The following is an 18,360-nucleotide window of genomic DNA, read 5'->3' on the forward strand; positions in this document are numbered from 1 at the left end:
CATTAAAATGAATAAAAATAAATAAAACCAAAGCCTGCAATATGCTAGGCAAACACTTGACTGTTGAACCACAGCTCCAAGCTTTTTGACATTTCGTTCTAAACAGAGTCTCACTACGTTGCCCATGTTCTCCTGGAACTGAAGAATCTCCCGCCTCAACCTCCTGAGTGGCTGGAACTACAGATACGTGTGACATGTGACAGCACCAAGCAGCTAGAAATGTTTAAATTTTCTTGTAAGATACAGTTTCCCAGATCTACCAAATCCCAACTTCCTTGAAGGCTGAAATATGAGCTTCGCAGCTAGACCTGGGTCCAAAGCTTGGTTCTTCCATCAAGGGTCGGTTGAGACACTGCTCACGTGGAGGTCAGGGGTCCTAACACTTAACCCAGGTTGCCCATCAGAGGCCATGAGTGTGCAGGTGCTGTGCACTGTGGCAGCCAGCGATTAGAAGAATTACTAATAAATACTAGCAGTGTGAGCTTCCTGAGCGCCTTGTTTTTGTGTGGGAGAGTGGAGGAATAATGATTATTTTTGTATAGAGGGGAAGCCAGCTGACTGTCGCTGTTGTGATAGGAATGGAACCACCATCAACATTCTAACTGTTCATCAAGAAGCTTGTTTTAAGACAATAACAGGAACGAGCAGACCTTTCTGTGGCAGCGTCTGTCCAGCACGGGGCACAGTCCTGTTATTCACGGCCAGGGTCCACCTTGAAAGGCTGGCACTTGTCTTTGCAGGCACAAGTGGACAAATCCTTAGAAAATCATTTATGGAGACTTGACAGATCGACGAGTGCAGCAGGAAGAGTGTGCCCCTTGGACCTCATGGGGGGGTGCTCGCACCAGAGCGCTACCCACATCAGCCCAGGGCTTCCTCTTCTCAGACTGAGACAAGCTGCATAAATGATTTGGCCAGAACCTGGCTTCTGGCATCCTAGTGACCCTAAGAAAATGTCAGCTACTGCCACCGTCCCAGCCTCTTACCATCAGCCCCGGAATCTGAGTCCTGCCAGCTCTGGGTCTGGAAGCTGCCTGGGGCTCTGAGCTGCTGCAGCCCCTGAGGGTGTTCTGGGAGGGCTGCTGCTTTGCAGGGAGGGTTTCCCAGGCCATTTTTATCTGATGGGAAGGGCTGACTTCAGAGGCAGCAGCTGGGGACAGCACAAATAAATACAGAAAATACTCTCTGGGACTGGCATTGTGCTGAGGACAATGGCAAGGACCAGAGAGCACTTCCATCCAGTCGAGACTGGAAAGGAAACACGTGTGGTCACAGTACAGCCTCCTCCAGGGTGCAGCCTGTCCAGGCCCTGCAGGAGAGGAGGGACACATTGTTTTCCCAAATCCTCATCTCGGGTTGGGCAGAAGGGAGTTTGGAGGTGTGAGAGCAGGTCCTTGGGGCGGTGGGTGGTCCAGACTCCCTGAAGCTTTGGCCACTGTTTCCTCCATCACCCAGGGCTTCTCAGAAGCTGCCAACCCCAGGTCTCCACCCTTCCTCATGTGTCCCAGCCCACAGTGGACCCCGTGCAGCAGGCCCGGCTGGTGGACACACCCAGGCAAAGCTGTCTGGCTGGCTCCATGGGCAACAGGAATCTCCTTCCAGCAGTGCGGGTGCTAAAGGGGTGCCAAGTTTCAGAGGTGGCTGTTTTGAGCTGAGGAGCAGCCCCAAACGCTCTGGGCCGGGAGCCCCACCTGTGCAGCCCTTGCTGACTTAGAAGTGAGACCTACAGGCAGAAGCAGCTTTCCAAAACCACACCACCTCTCATGGAACACAGCCCAGCTCTTTCCCAGGAGGTGTTTCGAAGCCTCCTTAGAGTGGGGTGCCTTCCACACCCTGGGGGCTGGCATCTTTGGTTCTGAACAGTCTGTGACCCCGGTTGGCCACAGCTCAGGACCCGTGCCCAGAGGCAGAGTTTGGGGCTGGGAAGATGGGTTGGACCCCAGCCCTCAGCCAGTGAACAAATCTTGTATAAGACACTTAGATTCTCTGAGTCTGTTTCCTTAATTCTAAAATAGCAGTCATGGAAGGAAGTGTAGGAGAGAAACCGCATAATACATTTAGCTCAGGGCCAGGCAAGTGGGAAGTCCTTCTACAGCAGCCACTTTCTTCATATAAAGGCCGATTCTTGGGAGGCAGAACTTGAGCATTCACATGAAGACCACCAGCGGCTATTCAGAAATGGCGAGCTCACCCTATGGTGGCCTCCAAAGCCCTGGCTTCACCTGCACCAAGTCTGCTGTGGTTGTGAAGAAGATTGAGACCTGTGATAGAAGCTGGTGTCTGAGACCTCTGATGTCCTGCCCAAGGGAGTGGGTCACGGCAGCCGGTCCAGCCTGAAGCGCTCATGAGGCTGCCCCAGAGCCCGTGGGGAGACAGCTATACATGGGAGCACTGGGAGCAAGGACCCACCTGAGGCTCAGCTTAGCCCTCAGCCCACCCTTGGAGGGACATTTCTGCCTGGGGTACCCCGTCTTGCCCACGCCCTTCACCAAAACCCAACTGAATTGTTTTTTTTTCCAAAATAAAGCCTATGGGGCTGGGGAGATGGCTCAGTGGAATAAGTGCTTCCCTGGCAAGCACAAGGGCCTGAGTTCAATCCCTGGATCCACAAAAAAAAAAAAAAAAAATCAAAATAAAGCCTAGTTTTGCCAAAATAAATAAAGGCTGATTCTTGAGGGCTCATTTTGCACCACGCTGGGTCTTGTTCTCCAGGGAGTCTCATGATAACCCTTTGAAGTAGGCAATGTTATCCCTCTTTTAAAAAAATGAAAACCAAAATGAGGCTTAGAGAAGCCAACCATCACTAGCCGGTCCCTGGAGGAGCCGAGACTCGAAGAGAGGCACTTGGACGCTGTCCCCAGCTCTCAGCTGCTGTGTAGTAATTTTGGTTGTCACTGTGAATTAGCACATCAACCATGATTGCACTTTCAGATGCTGCCAGAGAAGGACGGAGCTGCTATTGGACATGAGAGGGTGAGAGCTGGTTTCAACGCTTGCACATTCCTAACAAGGCCGCCATGGGAGGGAAAATGCACAAAACAGAAACTAAAATGCTTGCAGAATTTTTTCTTGCAACGGTAGGAATTGAACCCAGGGTGTCACATACACTAGGCGAGAACTCCGCTGCTGAGCCACATGCCTGGCCACTCAAATGGCTACTTAAAATAGTACTACTAGACCTACCCAGGCACCGGAAGCCCTCACCACCCAAGGCCACCAGCTATTGTACTGCTTCCCTGCTCCTGAGCACTTTGCTTACTTCATTTGCTTTTTCTACCCTACCACAGCCCCAGCGGGTATGGATTCTGAATTTACCTATAGTGATATGGGGGCTCAGACGGCTCATAGGGTTCTTCAAGCAGCTAATTGCTTTTCAGAAATCTCACAGCCTTGAGTAACTTCTATATGCTGGGTACTGTACTAAGTGTCCAACATGTGCTATCATAATTTAGTAAGTCTTCAGATGGGTATAGATATTTTGTCAATTTTGCAGATGAGCAAACTGAGGCTTGGAGAGGGTAAATCACTGGTCCCGAGACAAAGCTGATGAGAGACCTCCACGCCATTGTTCCTCATGCTGCTTGCTGGAGCTCCTGGCAGAAGATGAAGGAAACTGGCCCTGGGAGGTTTAGAATGGGACACAATCCTTGTCCTCACAAGGGCACAGGCAGAGAGACCTTGAGGAGAACAAGAGGGTATGTGGAGGGGGCGGACCCAGAGTTCCACTTCTGTCACTCAAGGGCTGAGCAGTTGGCATGTTTGATGAGCCTGTGAGCTTTGCTTCTCTTCCCTGTATGGCTGAGCCACCATGGCTGGCCTGGCAGGGCTGCGTTGAGGGATATGGTGGTGCAAAGCCAGGTTGCCTGGCACTCAATGTAGAGAAGCTCTCGCTAGAGTTCAACTATAAAGTGGAAACACATGGAGAGCTGACAGTACCAGCAGCACTCACTGAGCACCGAATGTGAGGTTCAAGCATAAGCATGTGAAGAATTTGCTGGGGCAGATAGGCTGGGCCATCCAGACAGGTTCAGAGAAAGGGTGTGAGCGTGGGCTTGTCTTTGATTTAGGGCAAAGGCAGCCGTGGGAAATTCCCATGGGTAACTCCAAAGAGTTGATGGGAAACTGCTTTCAGAATCAACAAGCGCTATGACCTCCTTTCCCTGAGGCCAGACCCATCCTGCCATCCATCTCCGGAAAGAGCCAGGCACTGCTTAGAGAGTCGGTGGCAAAGCTGTGCAGCAGGGAAGGACCTGGCGTGTCTGGGGACCCTGTACCGGCAGAGGTGAGCCTAGGGCGGGGCATGGAGGGAGGAGAGGCAGAGCCTCATGCCACAGGGAGCTGGAGAGAAGGGGTCAGGACACCCGGGCTGTGGGAGGTGGGGACCAGTGCTGATGCCAGTGGGAGCAGAGGTAAGGGAGAGGCGTGGAGCCAAGGCCTCTGAACTGTTTCCTACAGTAGTACGGCAAAGGTGCCACCCTCCTCAGAATAACCTGTTGGGCTTCCAGGCAAGGGTCCAGGGAATGCCAGTGCACCATGGAGGGGGAGGAGGGCATCGTGGGTGGGGGAGGAGGAGGAGGAGGCAGTAGCGGCGGAGGAGGGGAAGGGGGAGGAAGAGAGGGAGAGAGGGGAGGAGGAGTCAGAGGGGGAGTCATCCAGGTCCTTGCCTTTTCTGGCAGGCCCCAAAATTCTGGCAGCAAAGGCAAGTAACAAAACTAGATTTTCTCCATGTAAAATTCAAGACAGGAGGTCCAGTATCCCCAGATGCTTTTCTCTGGTACGCTGGCTCCTTACTATGATGGTCCACACTTAAGGGCCTTCAGAAGCTCTTGTCCTCAAGCCTCTTTCAATGCCGTTTTGCCCAAATGCTGAGACTGTCGCCATCGTGTGACAGTCAAAGATTTCACACCAGCAGAGTGTAAGAGCTCTACTGAGAATTTATTTCCACTCACCAACTTGGTCAGCGTGGTCTGGATTGCTGGAGAGTGTTGGAAAATTCGCTACTGCTGTTCATTGCAAACCCCCCACCCCGCCCGCCCCATCCCACCATGTAGGTGATAAATAGGATTCCCAAGGCTTTGGTTTCACTCTGATCTTGCTTTGGTTCTTAGATGCTAGGTGGGTAGTTTGGAAAATGAGAAGAGACCTTCAAAAGGAATGGGGACAGAAATAAAGCAGTCACAGAGGCACTTACAAATGGAGCACACAGCTTTATTCACCAAGCTGTGAGTGGACAGCGACGCGGAGTGAATGGCGAAGGGGCGAGGTTAGTGCCGCTGGCGACCAAGCATGGAGCAGGTCGGGAACTTGCAGCTCAGTGATGCGGAGACCGGAGACGGGCAGGCCACCCCCTGCACTGCACACGGCACATGGTCTTTTGGGGCGGGCACACACCCGGTACTCAGGTTCACAGGGAACAAGGCATAGCTTCTCACAGGTTCTACACATTTGCTTTCCTATGTCTGAAAGGGGAGGGAGGCCGGGAAGGCTGCGTGCCTTTCAGCAGTTGGAATAAAGCCCCATAAACCCAACTCAGAACGAAAGAACTCCCATAAACTCAACTCAGAACCAAAGAACTCCCGAGAACCTCAACGCAGGGTCACTGGCAACTCACGGAAACCACTTACATTTATTACTAGACAAGTCTACACACAAAGCAGAAAAGGAACATGAGTTTTGGGGGCAAGGGTTTCCCCTTCCAAAAGGTGAAGAAACAGATGGGGACGCAGTCAGGCAGCAGCCCCTCCCCTAGCTGCACATCGGGTCTGTTGTGTCTGCTTCCATCTTCCTTCTAAGGGCGCAGGAAGACGCTCCCGGGAACTTCACTCTTGGGAAAGACACTGTAGGATGTGTTTTTAGGTAATGGTGACTACCACTCAATTATACTAGGCTTCAGAAAATGTTGGATTTGCTTTAATTTTATTGTGTACACATTCACTGCTTAGAAGGTTTCAACTTAAAGGAACCACCTCCTGCTTTCTGAGTCTGCCATAAATTAAACTTGGCCAAATGACAATGTAACAATCCATATGTAAAGCATGTCTGTCACCGGCTTCCTCTGCCTCCTGACAACCAATGGAAAGATACAGTGCTTTGCTTAAAATGCTTTCTCTGCCTCCATGACAGTGTGGTCGGGCTGCTTCCTGAAGGCAGGTACATCGTCAGGGTGAGATGACTGCACTGCACGTCTTGGGCCCCAGATAATCTTTGTTTTTGCATTGAAATATTCTTCATTAAGAAGCATTAAGAGGAAGCTGTAGGGCACATGGGTACTTAGTTTGTCAAAAGGAAATAATTTTAAAAATCAAATAAAATCAAGGCTGGCACAGGAAGTAAAGACTGAATATAGAGAGAATGCGGTTTAACATCTGAACTTGCTTCAGGACACAAAAGGGTGGATGAGTCAGAGTTCATTCCCCTCCCCCATTCATTATGGCCAGAAACCGGGTGGGCAGCGAGATGCCCACGCTGGAGCCAGCCCCCCCATCACACCCCAGAACACCAAGGCTGTTTGCTCTAAGTAATTTTTAGAAAGGCTCACCTAGTCAAAAATGGTTAATTTGAATACTTGGAAACTTGCAAAAGCATAGGTATTTTCTATCATCTGAGAAGCAATTATTAGAAAAACGACGTTTGCTTCAAGGTACATAGAAATCAGATGAGAGATCTAGAAACATTTCCAGCTGCACTCCTGCAGGTCAGGGGTGAGGGACACCAGACTACAATGGGGAAACTGAGGTCTGGGACAGAAAATTCCTAAAGCTGAGGCCTCAGCAGAGAAGGCAGCAGGGTTGGGGTTGGGGGAGAACAGAAGACATCACAGATAGAAAACCATCCCAAAGTCTGGGATTTTTTTGTACCCTATTACCCATCAATTTTAGGTTTCCTCTGTGAAGTTGCAGAGAACAGGCAGTTTATGTTTAATTATCAAAGAAGTCATATTAAAAACACTTTGTAACAAACTCCAAACCAAAATTGAGATGCATAGCTAGCTGTACAGGTTTCCAGGTGCTCTTCATGTCTCCAAAGAAGTCACACAGGAAGAACACCTGAGAGCCTGGACTTCCTCTAAGACATCTGAAAGGAAGCACTAACCCTCATATTGTCACTGAGGCCCCTCCGACCTCATGCAATTAGTATGCACTTCAAGGTATAAGTAAGCCAAATGCTTGAAAATGTAGCCCTTAATATATGCACCTAGCCTGCCGTGTATGTCATTCTTTTCCTAGAGCGAGCAAGCGACTGTGAGTTACAGTTCATACTTTCCTGTGTAAAACAGGGTAGGTGGGGTTCCTCTTCTGTGCTGTGGCCTAGACATTTCCAGGTCAAGCGTGCTGAGCCCAGTTTAGCAAAGTGGAGAGGGCCTGGAACCCATGCTCTGGGCCGGGATCCTGGGCCATCCTGTCAGCTGGAGCCTCTTCCCTGGCAGTGGAGACCGGAGGCCCACTCCATGTGGCTGTCACCAGCAGCCTCTCCCCAGGGCAGAATGCTGCTCTGCTTGTAGTCAGGGGACCACTGCTGTTTTCCAGCAATTGCATCTCTGTGTGGTACAGTTTAAATGAACTAGTATGCTTGATATGGAAAGAAGCTTTATCAAAACATTTCAAGCTAGGTACAGAACTGAGTTCAAAAGATATAAGAAAAGCAGGGTGTCTTTAATGGGAGCAGAATTTAGAGTCCAGTTCTTTATTTATCATTGCACCCTTAGGCAGGCCCTTCTTTGCGAGCCTCTGTTACATAAAGAGGAGAGCTGTCCCTTCTCTGTCTAATTTTCCTATTCCAGGACAAAGCCATCTCCTTTTAATGTAAAGCAGTAAGAACTTGAGCCTCGCCATCTGATTGCCCCAAATACCCATGTTTCTCTCCCCCTGGCCACATGATCTGCATTTTATGGGTGATGATTCATTAACCAAAGAAAAGCATGGCAGGTTCTTTAGCGCCATAATGAAAAACATTGTCTCCGTCATCCAAGCGCAGGAACCCACGTAGCCATAGCCACCATCAGTGATGATGGTGGGGAGACACTGAATGCACCACAGTCCCCACCTCTACACTCTGCCAGGGCAAGGCAAGAACTAGTACACACAGGCTTTGGGCAGAGGACAGTGGAAACACGGAAAAGTGGCAGGCAATTAAGGCCTGCAGGGGAAGACGGCAGGCGGCGTTGGCCCAAGCAGAAGCCAGTCTCATCTCCTTAGACTCATTCTGTCAGAGCCGCCCCTCGCCTATGCCAGCAAGTCCAACACACAGGCACACAACTTGGGGAGAGTAGTTCTCAGACTTGGATTCCCTCAATAAGCGCACAGAAGAAAACTTAGAGCAACTACAGCGTTCACCACAGCACTCAAACCCAACAGGCAGAAGGGTCACATGTTGCAGGTCTGCAGCACGGACTCAGAAACTCTACAGCTTGCTCTTTACCACCCAGGCCAGGTGGGCAGCTGGTGATCCTAGTCTTTGATGAAGGGAGAAAGAAGGGTGCTGAAGAATCACTGAGCTTTTTGTCTCAAGAGACCTTGCAGACGAATTCCAAAGCTTTCTCCTTTGGTTTTAACACAGAGCTTAAACGCTTAAGCAGAGCTTCAGAGCACAAGAACAAAAGTGACTGAGCCTTAGAGTCTCCTTTATCCAACTCACACCAGGCCTCACAATGTGGTCTTATTTGCACGCGTTAGTGAGGACGAGGCTGAGGCTCTGAGCTGAGCTGAGCACGGCAGAGGACGAGGACTCTGGTGAGGCGCTCTGAGCTGCAGCACAGCCTGACTGCACCTGGAGCTGCACTGGCACACGGACACGCTGCCCGGCAGCATCAACACCTCCCCACAAAGGAGGTGAGGTTGGGGCACAGCCTAGCCTCCTTCTTGGTCACATGCGTCACATGCACTTGTGCCGGTGTCCTTCAGAAGCAGTATCACAGTGTGACATCCAAGGAGAAGTTATAAAGCACATGCAGACTCACAAAACTGCCCTGGGTGAGCAATCCGCACAGGGACACACAAACACACACCTCTACTCCATGAAGTTAAGAGTGTGGGGCAAAATAAATCTGTGGGGTGCAACCTACTTTGGAGGAGATTTAGGAGAAAAATGTGCCTTTTCTTAGCCAGCTGCTGAAGAAAACCAGCACGGGCTTGATCTGATTCACAGGGTGCTGGATAGAGCCAGGGCACAGAGTAAAAGAGCCTAGGCTGGTGGCAGGACAGTAATGTCCTTTTCTAAGACTGGCGGAATCCACAGGCAAACATCACCAGCAGCATGCAGCCACGCCAAGCTGGACACGGTCCGTGTCTTTCCTCTGTCGGCACAGGTGGAGCCCAAGCTGGCTCCTGTCCTTGGTGGGGAGGAAGGGTTTAGGACACTACCTGAAGCAGGACAGAGCTCAGAGATGATTCCCTTCACCCCTTTTCTTTTCTCTGATAAGCACTCTACTAACGGCCAGGCAATTAGCCAGCTTGTTCCTAGCAAACAGGAGAGAACAAGGAGCTTGTCAAAAATGATTTTTCCCAGTAGTCATCCACCCGGTCAGAGCTGCCCGGTGCCATTCCTGATTTCCAGGCCTGCCTGTGCACAGGCTCTGCTGTCTGAGGCTGGTAAGAAGACGTGTGTGCAAAACTCGCTGTCACACAGATGCACTTCTCAGCTGCCTCCTCTTTAGTTAGCACAGTGCTATGTAATAAATACAGTTATACTTTGGAATTAGCATACTGTTTCTTCCCGAGCAGCATCCTAAGGGCACTTGCCGGCTCTTATCAGTACAGTCAGCACTATGCTGGACAACAGTTAGAGGAAAACAAAAGGAGAAAGGAGGAAGCTCCTGTTGTGGACACGAGGTCATGTAAAAAGCTCACATGTGGACACTACTGCTCAATTTGAGAACATAGAAATTTCTACCCCATTGCTGCTTGGCAAGTGTTGCTGTTGGTTGGCCCAGTGTTTGGCTCATGGGTGTTGGGACCAGACTTTCCCCTTTTGTTGTCACATAGGGATGGTGGCTGTAAACTCTCCAATCAAGTCTGGGCCTTACTACACATCCTAGGCACTGCTGTCGCGACAGCCTTGTGTTCCTAACTGCCACTTATGTGCAGGATTTAGAAGAGCTTTGCTCTTTTCTTCATGTCGTTGCGTCTCCAAAGAGGTAATTTGTCAAACTCCTGTATGGACATCCCGAAGATCTCCCGGAACACTTCTGGGGCTAAGTGGCGCTGGGGAGACAGAACAGAGAAGCGGTCAGTCCTGCTGGCTACCAGGAGGGCCGGGAGAGCTGCTCTCTCTGTACTGATGGGTTCCCCATCCTCAGATGCAACCAACAGAAGATCACAAATATTCTCCTTGCCAGAAAAGTTGTACCAGTACCGCACATGTTTAAATGTTTTGTTAATTTTCCCCTAAATAATGTACCTATTTACACTGAATTTACATTGTAATTGTTATTATAATTAATATGAGATGATTTAATGTATGTGCAAGGGCATGTGAGGCTTAATATGCAACTACACCCTTATTTTACACAAGGGATTTGAGCATCCATACACTTTAGGACCTGAATAATTACCATTGAATCAGTCTCCTGTAGATATGAGGAATGCTGTCAGCATTTTAAAGAACAAAGCATCAGGATAGGAGAGGAGGTCTGATGCTCGCTGCTCAGCATAGATAGGGGACGCCTCGTCTTCCCCAGACCAAAGAGCTGACATGGTTACAATTCAGTGTGACACCAATGATCAGTGATGGGAAACAGGAAGGTGATCTAGCCTGGTCCCCGCAACTCCACCTCAGGGCCTGTTCTTGGCTCCACAAAATGGGAAAAGGTGGATGTTACCCCTACAGTTCCTCAGAAAAGTCTATTAGGACTCTTGGGCCATTATTCGCGGAGCCAACCTGACCTCTGATACAAAGGCAGTGCCTTCTGTCAGGGAACAGTAATGGCTCTTCCTGAGACTGGCAGTGAGAATTCTTCTTAACTATAACCATTTGGGTGGAAAAGTACAAAGAGCAGCCTTCCATGTCTAAGGAGCCTTGGGTGTGTGTACCCAGATAACCTTCAGGGAGGAATGCGGAAACAACCAAGAGACTTGCTCCTCATAAGCTCCTTCTGGAGAGCTCCCTTGCCTGCTCTCCTGGACTCAGCCAGGAATATCCGCAGACCCCCTCTGCACCTCCCACTCTAATGATGGCAGCATCTTGTTTCCAAAGACCATGACTAAAATCACACCATGTCTCCCTATTTTCTAAATATTGCGAGGCATTCTAAATGCTGATCTAAGTATAAATTTAAGTGTAAATTTGAATCTAAGTGCACATGCTACACTACTGACCTCCCAGAAGCCAGGAAATGCCTGCCTCATGTAGAGGTCAAACACCATTCTGCCGCCCTTTCCTCACTATGTGCCCTTTTGAGAGCCGGGGCTGGGGCTGGCATGTCCAAGTATTAGCAGAATAACAACACTGAATACTTACAAACTCACTTCTCATGATGTTTTTGGTTGTACTAGGGATAAAATCCAGGGCCTTCATACTTGGCTAGATTCCCCAGCCCTCTTTCACTTTTTATTTTGAGACAAAGTCTTGCAAAGTTCCTAAATTGTCCAGGCTGGGTTTGATTGCCAGAGTACTGGGATTACAGGTGTGTGCCACCAAGTCTGGTGTCACATGGTTTTATCTCATTAGAGAGCCTTTGAGATTTGAGAATCTTTGTTTTACTAGAATTTGAGAATGATGGATCTGCAGTTGGGTGTGGATTTTTGTTTTACCTCCAGCCGGGTTCTGTCCACATCTCTTAGGATTTTGTTGCGCCCTCTGTTGGTCACCATGAGCATTTCATATGGAAATATCTGAGAAGCAAAGAAAATATCTCGAGGGTTGCCATCCACTTTATTAAGCAGAGCCTACCTAAACCCTGCTATTTCCAAGACAGTGCTTATAAGCACTTATCACAGGAGCATCTGAGTAGAAGGTGATACCCTTGAAGACCAACAAAAGTTCCAGCGTCCGGGAGACAGGGCCAGATTCTTTCCCCCATCCCCAACTTTCCCCCAGTGTCTCATGCAGCACTGCGCCCTGGGAGGGTTTTGCTCAGTGCAGGACACTACCTTCCTCTCAGTGGCAGAGATCAGAAGACGAAGTTATGGGCACATATACGGTCTCTTACATGGCGCCACTGAATGATTAAGATACCTCTGTGGTTCAATAGTCTTGATTCATGCATGGCTTAGGACTCCAAGTAGCTAGGCAGGCCCAGAAGCAGTGTTCTGGCAGCTGACATATTGAAATAAGCCCTGGTTATGGTCACCAAAGAGCACCTCTGGAGGTACACAATGGCTTATAGCTAGGGGCACTGGCCATCCCAGTTTGCCCAGGACTAAGGAGTTCTTGGGGCGCATGAATTTTGGTGCTAAAGCTGAAAAAAGTCCTGGCCAAGGTGACACATTGGTCATCCTACCTCAGCAGTCTGCAGCTGACCCACTCAGCACTGGACATGCCCACAGGCCCCATGGGAAGGGCTGGAATGGCACCTACATCATGAGGAGGAGGTGCTGGTGAGCACAGCGCCATATGCCCCGCGGGCCTAACCTGTAGCCTTAGCATGCCGAATGGGGGGACAGTGAGGTGCTTCGTGATACGGTCTGAGTGTGCCAGCCTAGAACAAATGGGCCTTGCAGGCTGAGGATGGCAGAGAGGCAGGAAGTCCATCTTTTTAGGGCTGGGTCATCATGATACGAGTGGGAAGAACAGCTGCACTTGCCTTCGGCTCCAACATATTGGGCATGGACACTCCTCGGTCCATCCTCATGGCAGGCATGTGGCCATCCGGGAGGGTCTGCAACAGAAATACCAGCTCAGGGGCCAGAATAAAACAGCAGGGATCCCAAGAGAGGGCTCTGTGGGCTCCCAAACATCCCCTTAGTGTCTTACTCTTCACCACCATTTTCTTGACCTGTCATGTTCATTACCACGAACCTTTTTCCAGAATGAGATCTTTATTACAGGAACAGGCTCTTTTGTAAAGATTCTGGCTTAATAACTGTGGCTTAAATTCTTGGATTTGGGATCTATGTCTGAGAACACACAGTAGGTGAAAGACTGTTGGGCCCATTAGCATTTTACTTTTAGTTTCTATGTATTTTTCTCCTCATTTTCCATCAGTTTTATAAGATTCTAACTGCAAAGCTGGAGGTGTAGCTCAGTGGTGGAGCACTGGCCAGTAGGTGTGAGGCCTTGTTTCATCCCTGGCACACTGTACATACATGTGCTTACACTTACACACACACACACACACACACACACACACACACACACACAAATTTATACACGCCACTGTTCCTTCCTATTGGCTAAGATCTTTTTTTTTTTTTTTTTACTATTTGCGAACAGGCACAAAAAGAGAGGATAAAAATACTGAAAGATTATTTTTTCTCAATTGAAATGAAAGTTGCCCATGTGCAGACCCATGATGCCGGTCCCCTGCCTCCTCAGAGAGCTCCCCTATACCAGTCAGTCTCCCACACTTGACTTGGCCTGTGCTGTGTCGCCGAGGCTGTGGCCCAGCTTGGTGCAGGCACCAGGCATGCCTGCTCTGCACAGGATGGGGCTAGGACTAAAGACAGCAACAATACATGTCTTCTCAGCAGAAACTCTTCTGCAGCAAGCAGCCTGGACGGGCATATGGCGGTTGTGCTGGTGTAGCCAACTCCAGAAAGATAAAGAATTCATACCTGGTAGTCTAGAAAGCAAAGGAAAAGAAAATATAAGGACGGAAAACACGGAACCATTAGCAGAGCCTACCTTCCATGAGCACAATTCCCAAGATGTCCCCAGTGTCACTGACACTGCACCACCAGCCTCCCTGGAGCCGGGAAACCCTGCACTAGCTTGGGTGTGTTACACACCCAATGCTCGCTCTCCTTGCCATACAAGCCAATCAACAATAAGGTGACTATTAAAAAAGTTAGGAGAGGTTGTTTTGTTTTTGTGGTACCAGGGATTGAACTCAGGACCTTGCGCTTGCCAGGCAAGCGCTTATTCTACTGAGCTATCTCCCCGGCCTGGAGAGGTTGTTTTGAAACAGGGTATTTTTTTAATAATGTGTTTGGTACAGGGTCTCACTACACAGCTCAGACTCATAGTGATCTTGTTTTCAGCCTCCCCAGTGCTGGGATTACAAGCGTGCACCGTCACACCCAGTCTTGGTGGCCAGCTCAGCGCACTAGGGATCGAACCCTGGTCTGGTCCCTCCACTTGCCTAACAGGTGCTTAGCCCATTGAGCTCTCTCTCCGGTCCCTGAAACAGGTTCCTAATATGTAGTTTGGGCTGGCCTTGAACTCATCATGTAGGTCAGGCTGGCCTTGAACTTGTGGTGATCCTCTTGCCTCAGCCTAAGGCAAGGCTAGGAATACAGGTATGTGGTACCATGCCAAACTAATGTATTTGAAAAAAAAAAACAAACAAAAAAACCCTCACTCTGGTAAAAGACACATTGCCAAGAGTGACAGGATAAGTGTATCTGAAGCAAGGACAGTATTTTGAGGGGGATTAATTACAATGCATCTTTTACTGTAAAAAATTATTTTTTAATGTAAAAATGTGCTATGTGTTTTGGCCACGCTGCACTGATCAGCTGTTTATAACAATTTCCATCAAAGAAAAAAGTGACGGCATGTCCTTGATCCATCTTCTTCACCAGACCTGGAGCCATGTGACCTCGCGCTCTTCCCCAAGGTCAAAACTCCCCACGGTACACAAAGCCTTTATGTGCTGCGAACATGTACTAGCAAAAGCAAAATTTAAAAATTACCAGGAGAGTAGATGTTTAGAGTCTATTCAGGACATGGGAGCAGACACAGGATGCACCTAAAGGTGCTCAGGGGAGAGGGCTTCCAGAACTGCTTTAGAGGGTGACAAGAAGCACATGCGAGGTGTTTGATGCAAGGGAATAATCTGAGGAGGCTTCATGCTGATGTGTCTTTTGTTGTAATAAGTTTTCTTTAAAACATTTAAACATTCCACATATAGTTTATTTTTTTATTTTTGTTTTTATGTATTTGGTTGTTACAGGGTCTCACTATGCAGCTCAGACTCATGGTGATCCTTCTGCTTTCAGCCTCCCCAGCACTGGGATTACAGGTGTGTGCCACTACACCCAGACTTGGTGGCCAGCTCAGCCCACCCTGGGGGCAGGGCTGGCTTGGCATGTGGTGCCACATGCTGGGAACTGAACCCGGTCCCTACACTTGCCTAAGCAGGCACTTCAGTCCGCTGAGCTACCTCACCGGCCCCTCCATGGATAGTTTGATCGCAACCTCTCATGAATGCTGAGGGCAGAGGTGGAGGTGGGCTTACTGCTGCGCCTGTAGGCATCTACCAGAGCGCAACACACAGGAGGAGCGGTGGGTGGAGGCTGCTCAGGGCCTCGCTCCATGAGAGACCAGCGATGCTCTACCAGCTCACAGAAGCTGCAGGTTGCAGCACAGCGTGGAGCAGGCCATGTGCGTGTGCTGACTCAGCCGCTCTTGAGCCATAGGCTCGGGGGAGGGGACACCACGGCCCAGCTCTGGAGCCTTACCTCGCACTCCCCCGCTGACATCCCCGTAGCTGTTATACTGAGCAAAGTCGGTGGAGACGGGCTGAAATGAAGAAAAGCGTGTTCTTACCAAATCATCACAGCCATCATTTGGGGGTCAGCTGACAATGAGAAATGGATGTGGCAAAACCCTAAGAACTCTTCCCAGATGAAATTCCCAGATCTTCATATTTTTCTTCCTGGTTTTTCTATAACTACGAAGTCTGTCCTTTGTAGTACATCTATTACCTGTAGGCTCTTGGTAAGCAACTATCTCACATTCATAAAAATACATTTTCTAGGAGCTACATACTTATATTTGTTACATACCTTGATAAGAGAACAACTGCAATAAACATTATTTTTAAATAGATACAATGAATCCAATAATTACTGTTTTTGCTTCACTGCACAATTATTTGCCAAATATTGCTGAATCTAGTCTTCTGTTAAGCTAACATATGCCATTTATTTATTTAAAGCTAACAAAGTCTTCTTCTCAGACCTAGAATAGGAAAGGCAACCTTGAGCAACAAAGGCAAGGCAGGAAGCATAATCCCTGACCTGAAATTATAATCCCTGACCTGTGATAAAATCAGCACAGTACTAGCAAAAAGCAGACCGAAGGATCAATGGAACAGACTGGAAGACGCAGACACAACTACAAACATACTCAGCCACTTTGATAAAGGGGCTAAACATGTTCACTGGAAGAAAGATAGCCTCTTTAATAAGCAGTACTGGAAAAAGTAGTTTTAAAAGATTAAAACTAGACACATGTCTGTCACCATGCCCTAAGTCAACATGGGTTAAACACCTAAATATTTAAGACAGAAACACTGAATCTACTGGAAGAGAAAGTAGATGGACATCTCGAAGACTCAAGTGTAGGTAGAGATGTAATGAACAAAATCTAGATTAAGTGGGAAATACTACAAAGAATCAACAAATGACATCTAATCGTATTAAAAAGCTTTTGCACATCAAAAGAAATCACCAACAGAGTGGAAGGAAAACTACAAATGAGGAAAAAAAATTTTATGCAACTATCACTCAAACAAAGGACTTCTATCTAAAATAAAGAATTAAAAAAATCAGATCCCCAAACTTCAAAGACCCAGTTAAAAAATGGGCATCTGCAATGAGTATACACTTCTCAGATGAAGAAATACAAATAGCAAATAAATATACAGAACAACATTCAACATCATTGGTCATCTAAGAAATGCAAATGAAAACAACAGGGACAGTCCATTTCATCTCAGGAAAAATGGCTGCCATCAAAAAAACTGATCAATAACAAATGCTGGTGAGGCTGTGGAGAAAAAGGAACCATCTGCACTGTTGATGGGAGTGTAGACTGGTGCAGCCACTACGGGAGTCAGTGTGGAGACTCCCCAACAAAATTGGGTTAGAGGTCCCATTTGACTGAGGTAGCCTCCTGTCGGTCATTTTCCCAGAAGAATTAGAAACTTAATATGTGTGCAATGATGCTTATACCAAGTACAATTTGTAGTAGGTAAATCCTGGAAATAACCCAAAAGCCCATCAACCAAGGAATGGATAAAAATGATGTGCTATTTTTATACAATGGAGTATTACTTAGCTATAAAGAAAGATAAAGTTGAGGCTTTTAGAGGTAAACGGATGCAAGTAGAGACCATACTCGTAAGTGAAATAAATCAGACTCCCATGTGTAAACATGGTATTGTCTCTCTGGTGAAAGAAAATGAAGGAGTAACTAAAATCCAAAAGGTATAACAGGTATAGTGAAAGGGAAAGAAACTGCTCAAGAGGGAAAGAATAGCTGAGATGGGGAAAGAAGAGAAAATGGAAGGAATGCACACACACACCCACACACCCACACACACCCACACAAAGATAGCTGAGATAATTGTACTAGTAGTTTCTATTAGTTTGTTGAAAGGAGCAGTTAGTGCCTACATTGCTCGATCCGTCTTACATATCTGTATCTGCTCATTAGAGCCTACTTTGAAGATAACAAAAGGCAATATAACAACCGGTGTTAATTTCCTATCAACTTGTTTTGAAATTTTGTATCATTTTATTGTTTTTTATATTTGCTTTAAAAAACAACAACAAAGTATTCTCAGTAGATATATTTTACTTTGGTTGTAACTCAAAGTGTTTTACTAGATGATCAGAGCAGCTACAATTTTCCTTATATGCCCACCCTGAGATCAACAGGCCTGCGCGTTCAGGCAGCGTGGCAGTGCTCTGAGCAGGACTGAGGGAGGAGCACTGCAGGAACAGCCGACAGGTAGTGCCCGCCTGGCAAGTGTGAGGGTGGGAGTTTAATTCCCGTTACCCTGCACCCCCCCCCACACACAAAAAGAAAGCAAAAGAAATAATCAACAGAGAAGAACTCTTACCCGGTGAAGTCCGTTTCTTCCATAGCCAGGGAGAGATGAAGTTTTTGATGATGGAATAGGTGAAGCTGAAGGAAGAAAAGTTTTTTTTTAAAGGAATTTTCAGGAAACTCGAAGTCTGCTGCTTTCACGAGACAGGAAGCATCTCTGCCTCCTCTGCAGAAGAGATTTAGCAAAAACCATTCAGGTCACGTTGGTCTCAGCTATTCACAGATGCCACCACCATATTTGGGAGACAGAGGGAATGATGCTAACAGTGACTTTGCTGAGACCTGGAACAGGGAGAGAAGGACATGCAGCACAGCTGGGACTCTGGTAGCTGTGCTTCTATGATCTCAGCGTGTGTCTAAGCAGCTGGACGCTTTATCGCTTTGCATTCTCAACCCAAACCCTAAGCACACGAGTATTACTATTCC

The 18,360-nt window shown here is 48.0% G+C and overlaps 1 protein-coding gene across 15 annotated transcripts in view; it reads right to left on the minus strand.

The window, feature by feature from the left end:
* Nucleotides 1-5,591: 5,591 nt before the first annotated feature.
* Nucleotides 5,592-18,360, minus strand: part of Ablim1 (actin binding LIM protein 1) — a 297,903-nt gene continuing 285,134 nt past the window's right edge. For all 15 annotated transcript variants that reach the window (XM_023715544.1, XM_023715543.1, XM_023715540.1 and 12 more), the window contains 6 exons: nt 17,948-18,012; nt 15,558-15,618; nt 13,710-13,717; nt 12,740-12,814; nt 11,748-11,828; nt 5,592-10,199 (listed from right to left, as the gene is read on the minus strand). In XM_023715544.1, coding sequence (XP_023571312.1) covers nt 10,086-10,199; nt 11,748-11,828; nt 12,740-12,814; nt 13,710-13,717; nt 15,558-15,618; nt 17,948-18,012 — 404 coding nt within the window. In that variant the 3' untranslated portion in view covers nt 5,592-10,085. The remainder of the gene's footprint in view (nt 10,200-11,747; nt 11,829-12,739; nt 12,815-13,709; nt 13,718-15,557; nt 15,619-17,947; nt 18,013-18,360) is intronic.

Source organism: Octodon degus, unplaced genomic scaffold (genome assembly GCF_000260255.1).
Source record: "Octodon degus isolate 3935 unplaced genomic scaffold, OctDeg1.0 scaffold00042, whole genome shotgun sequence".
NCBI classification, from domain to species: domain Eukaryota; kingdom Metazoa; phylum Chordata; class Mammalia; order Rodentia; family Octodontidae; genus Octodon; species Octodon degus.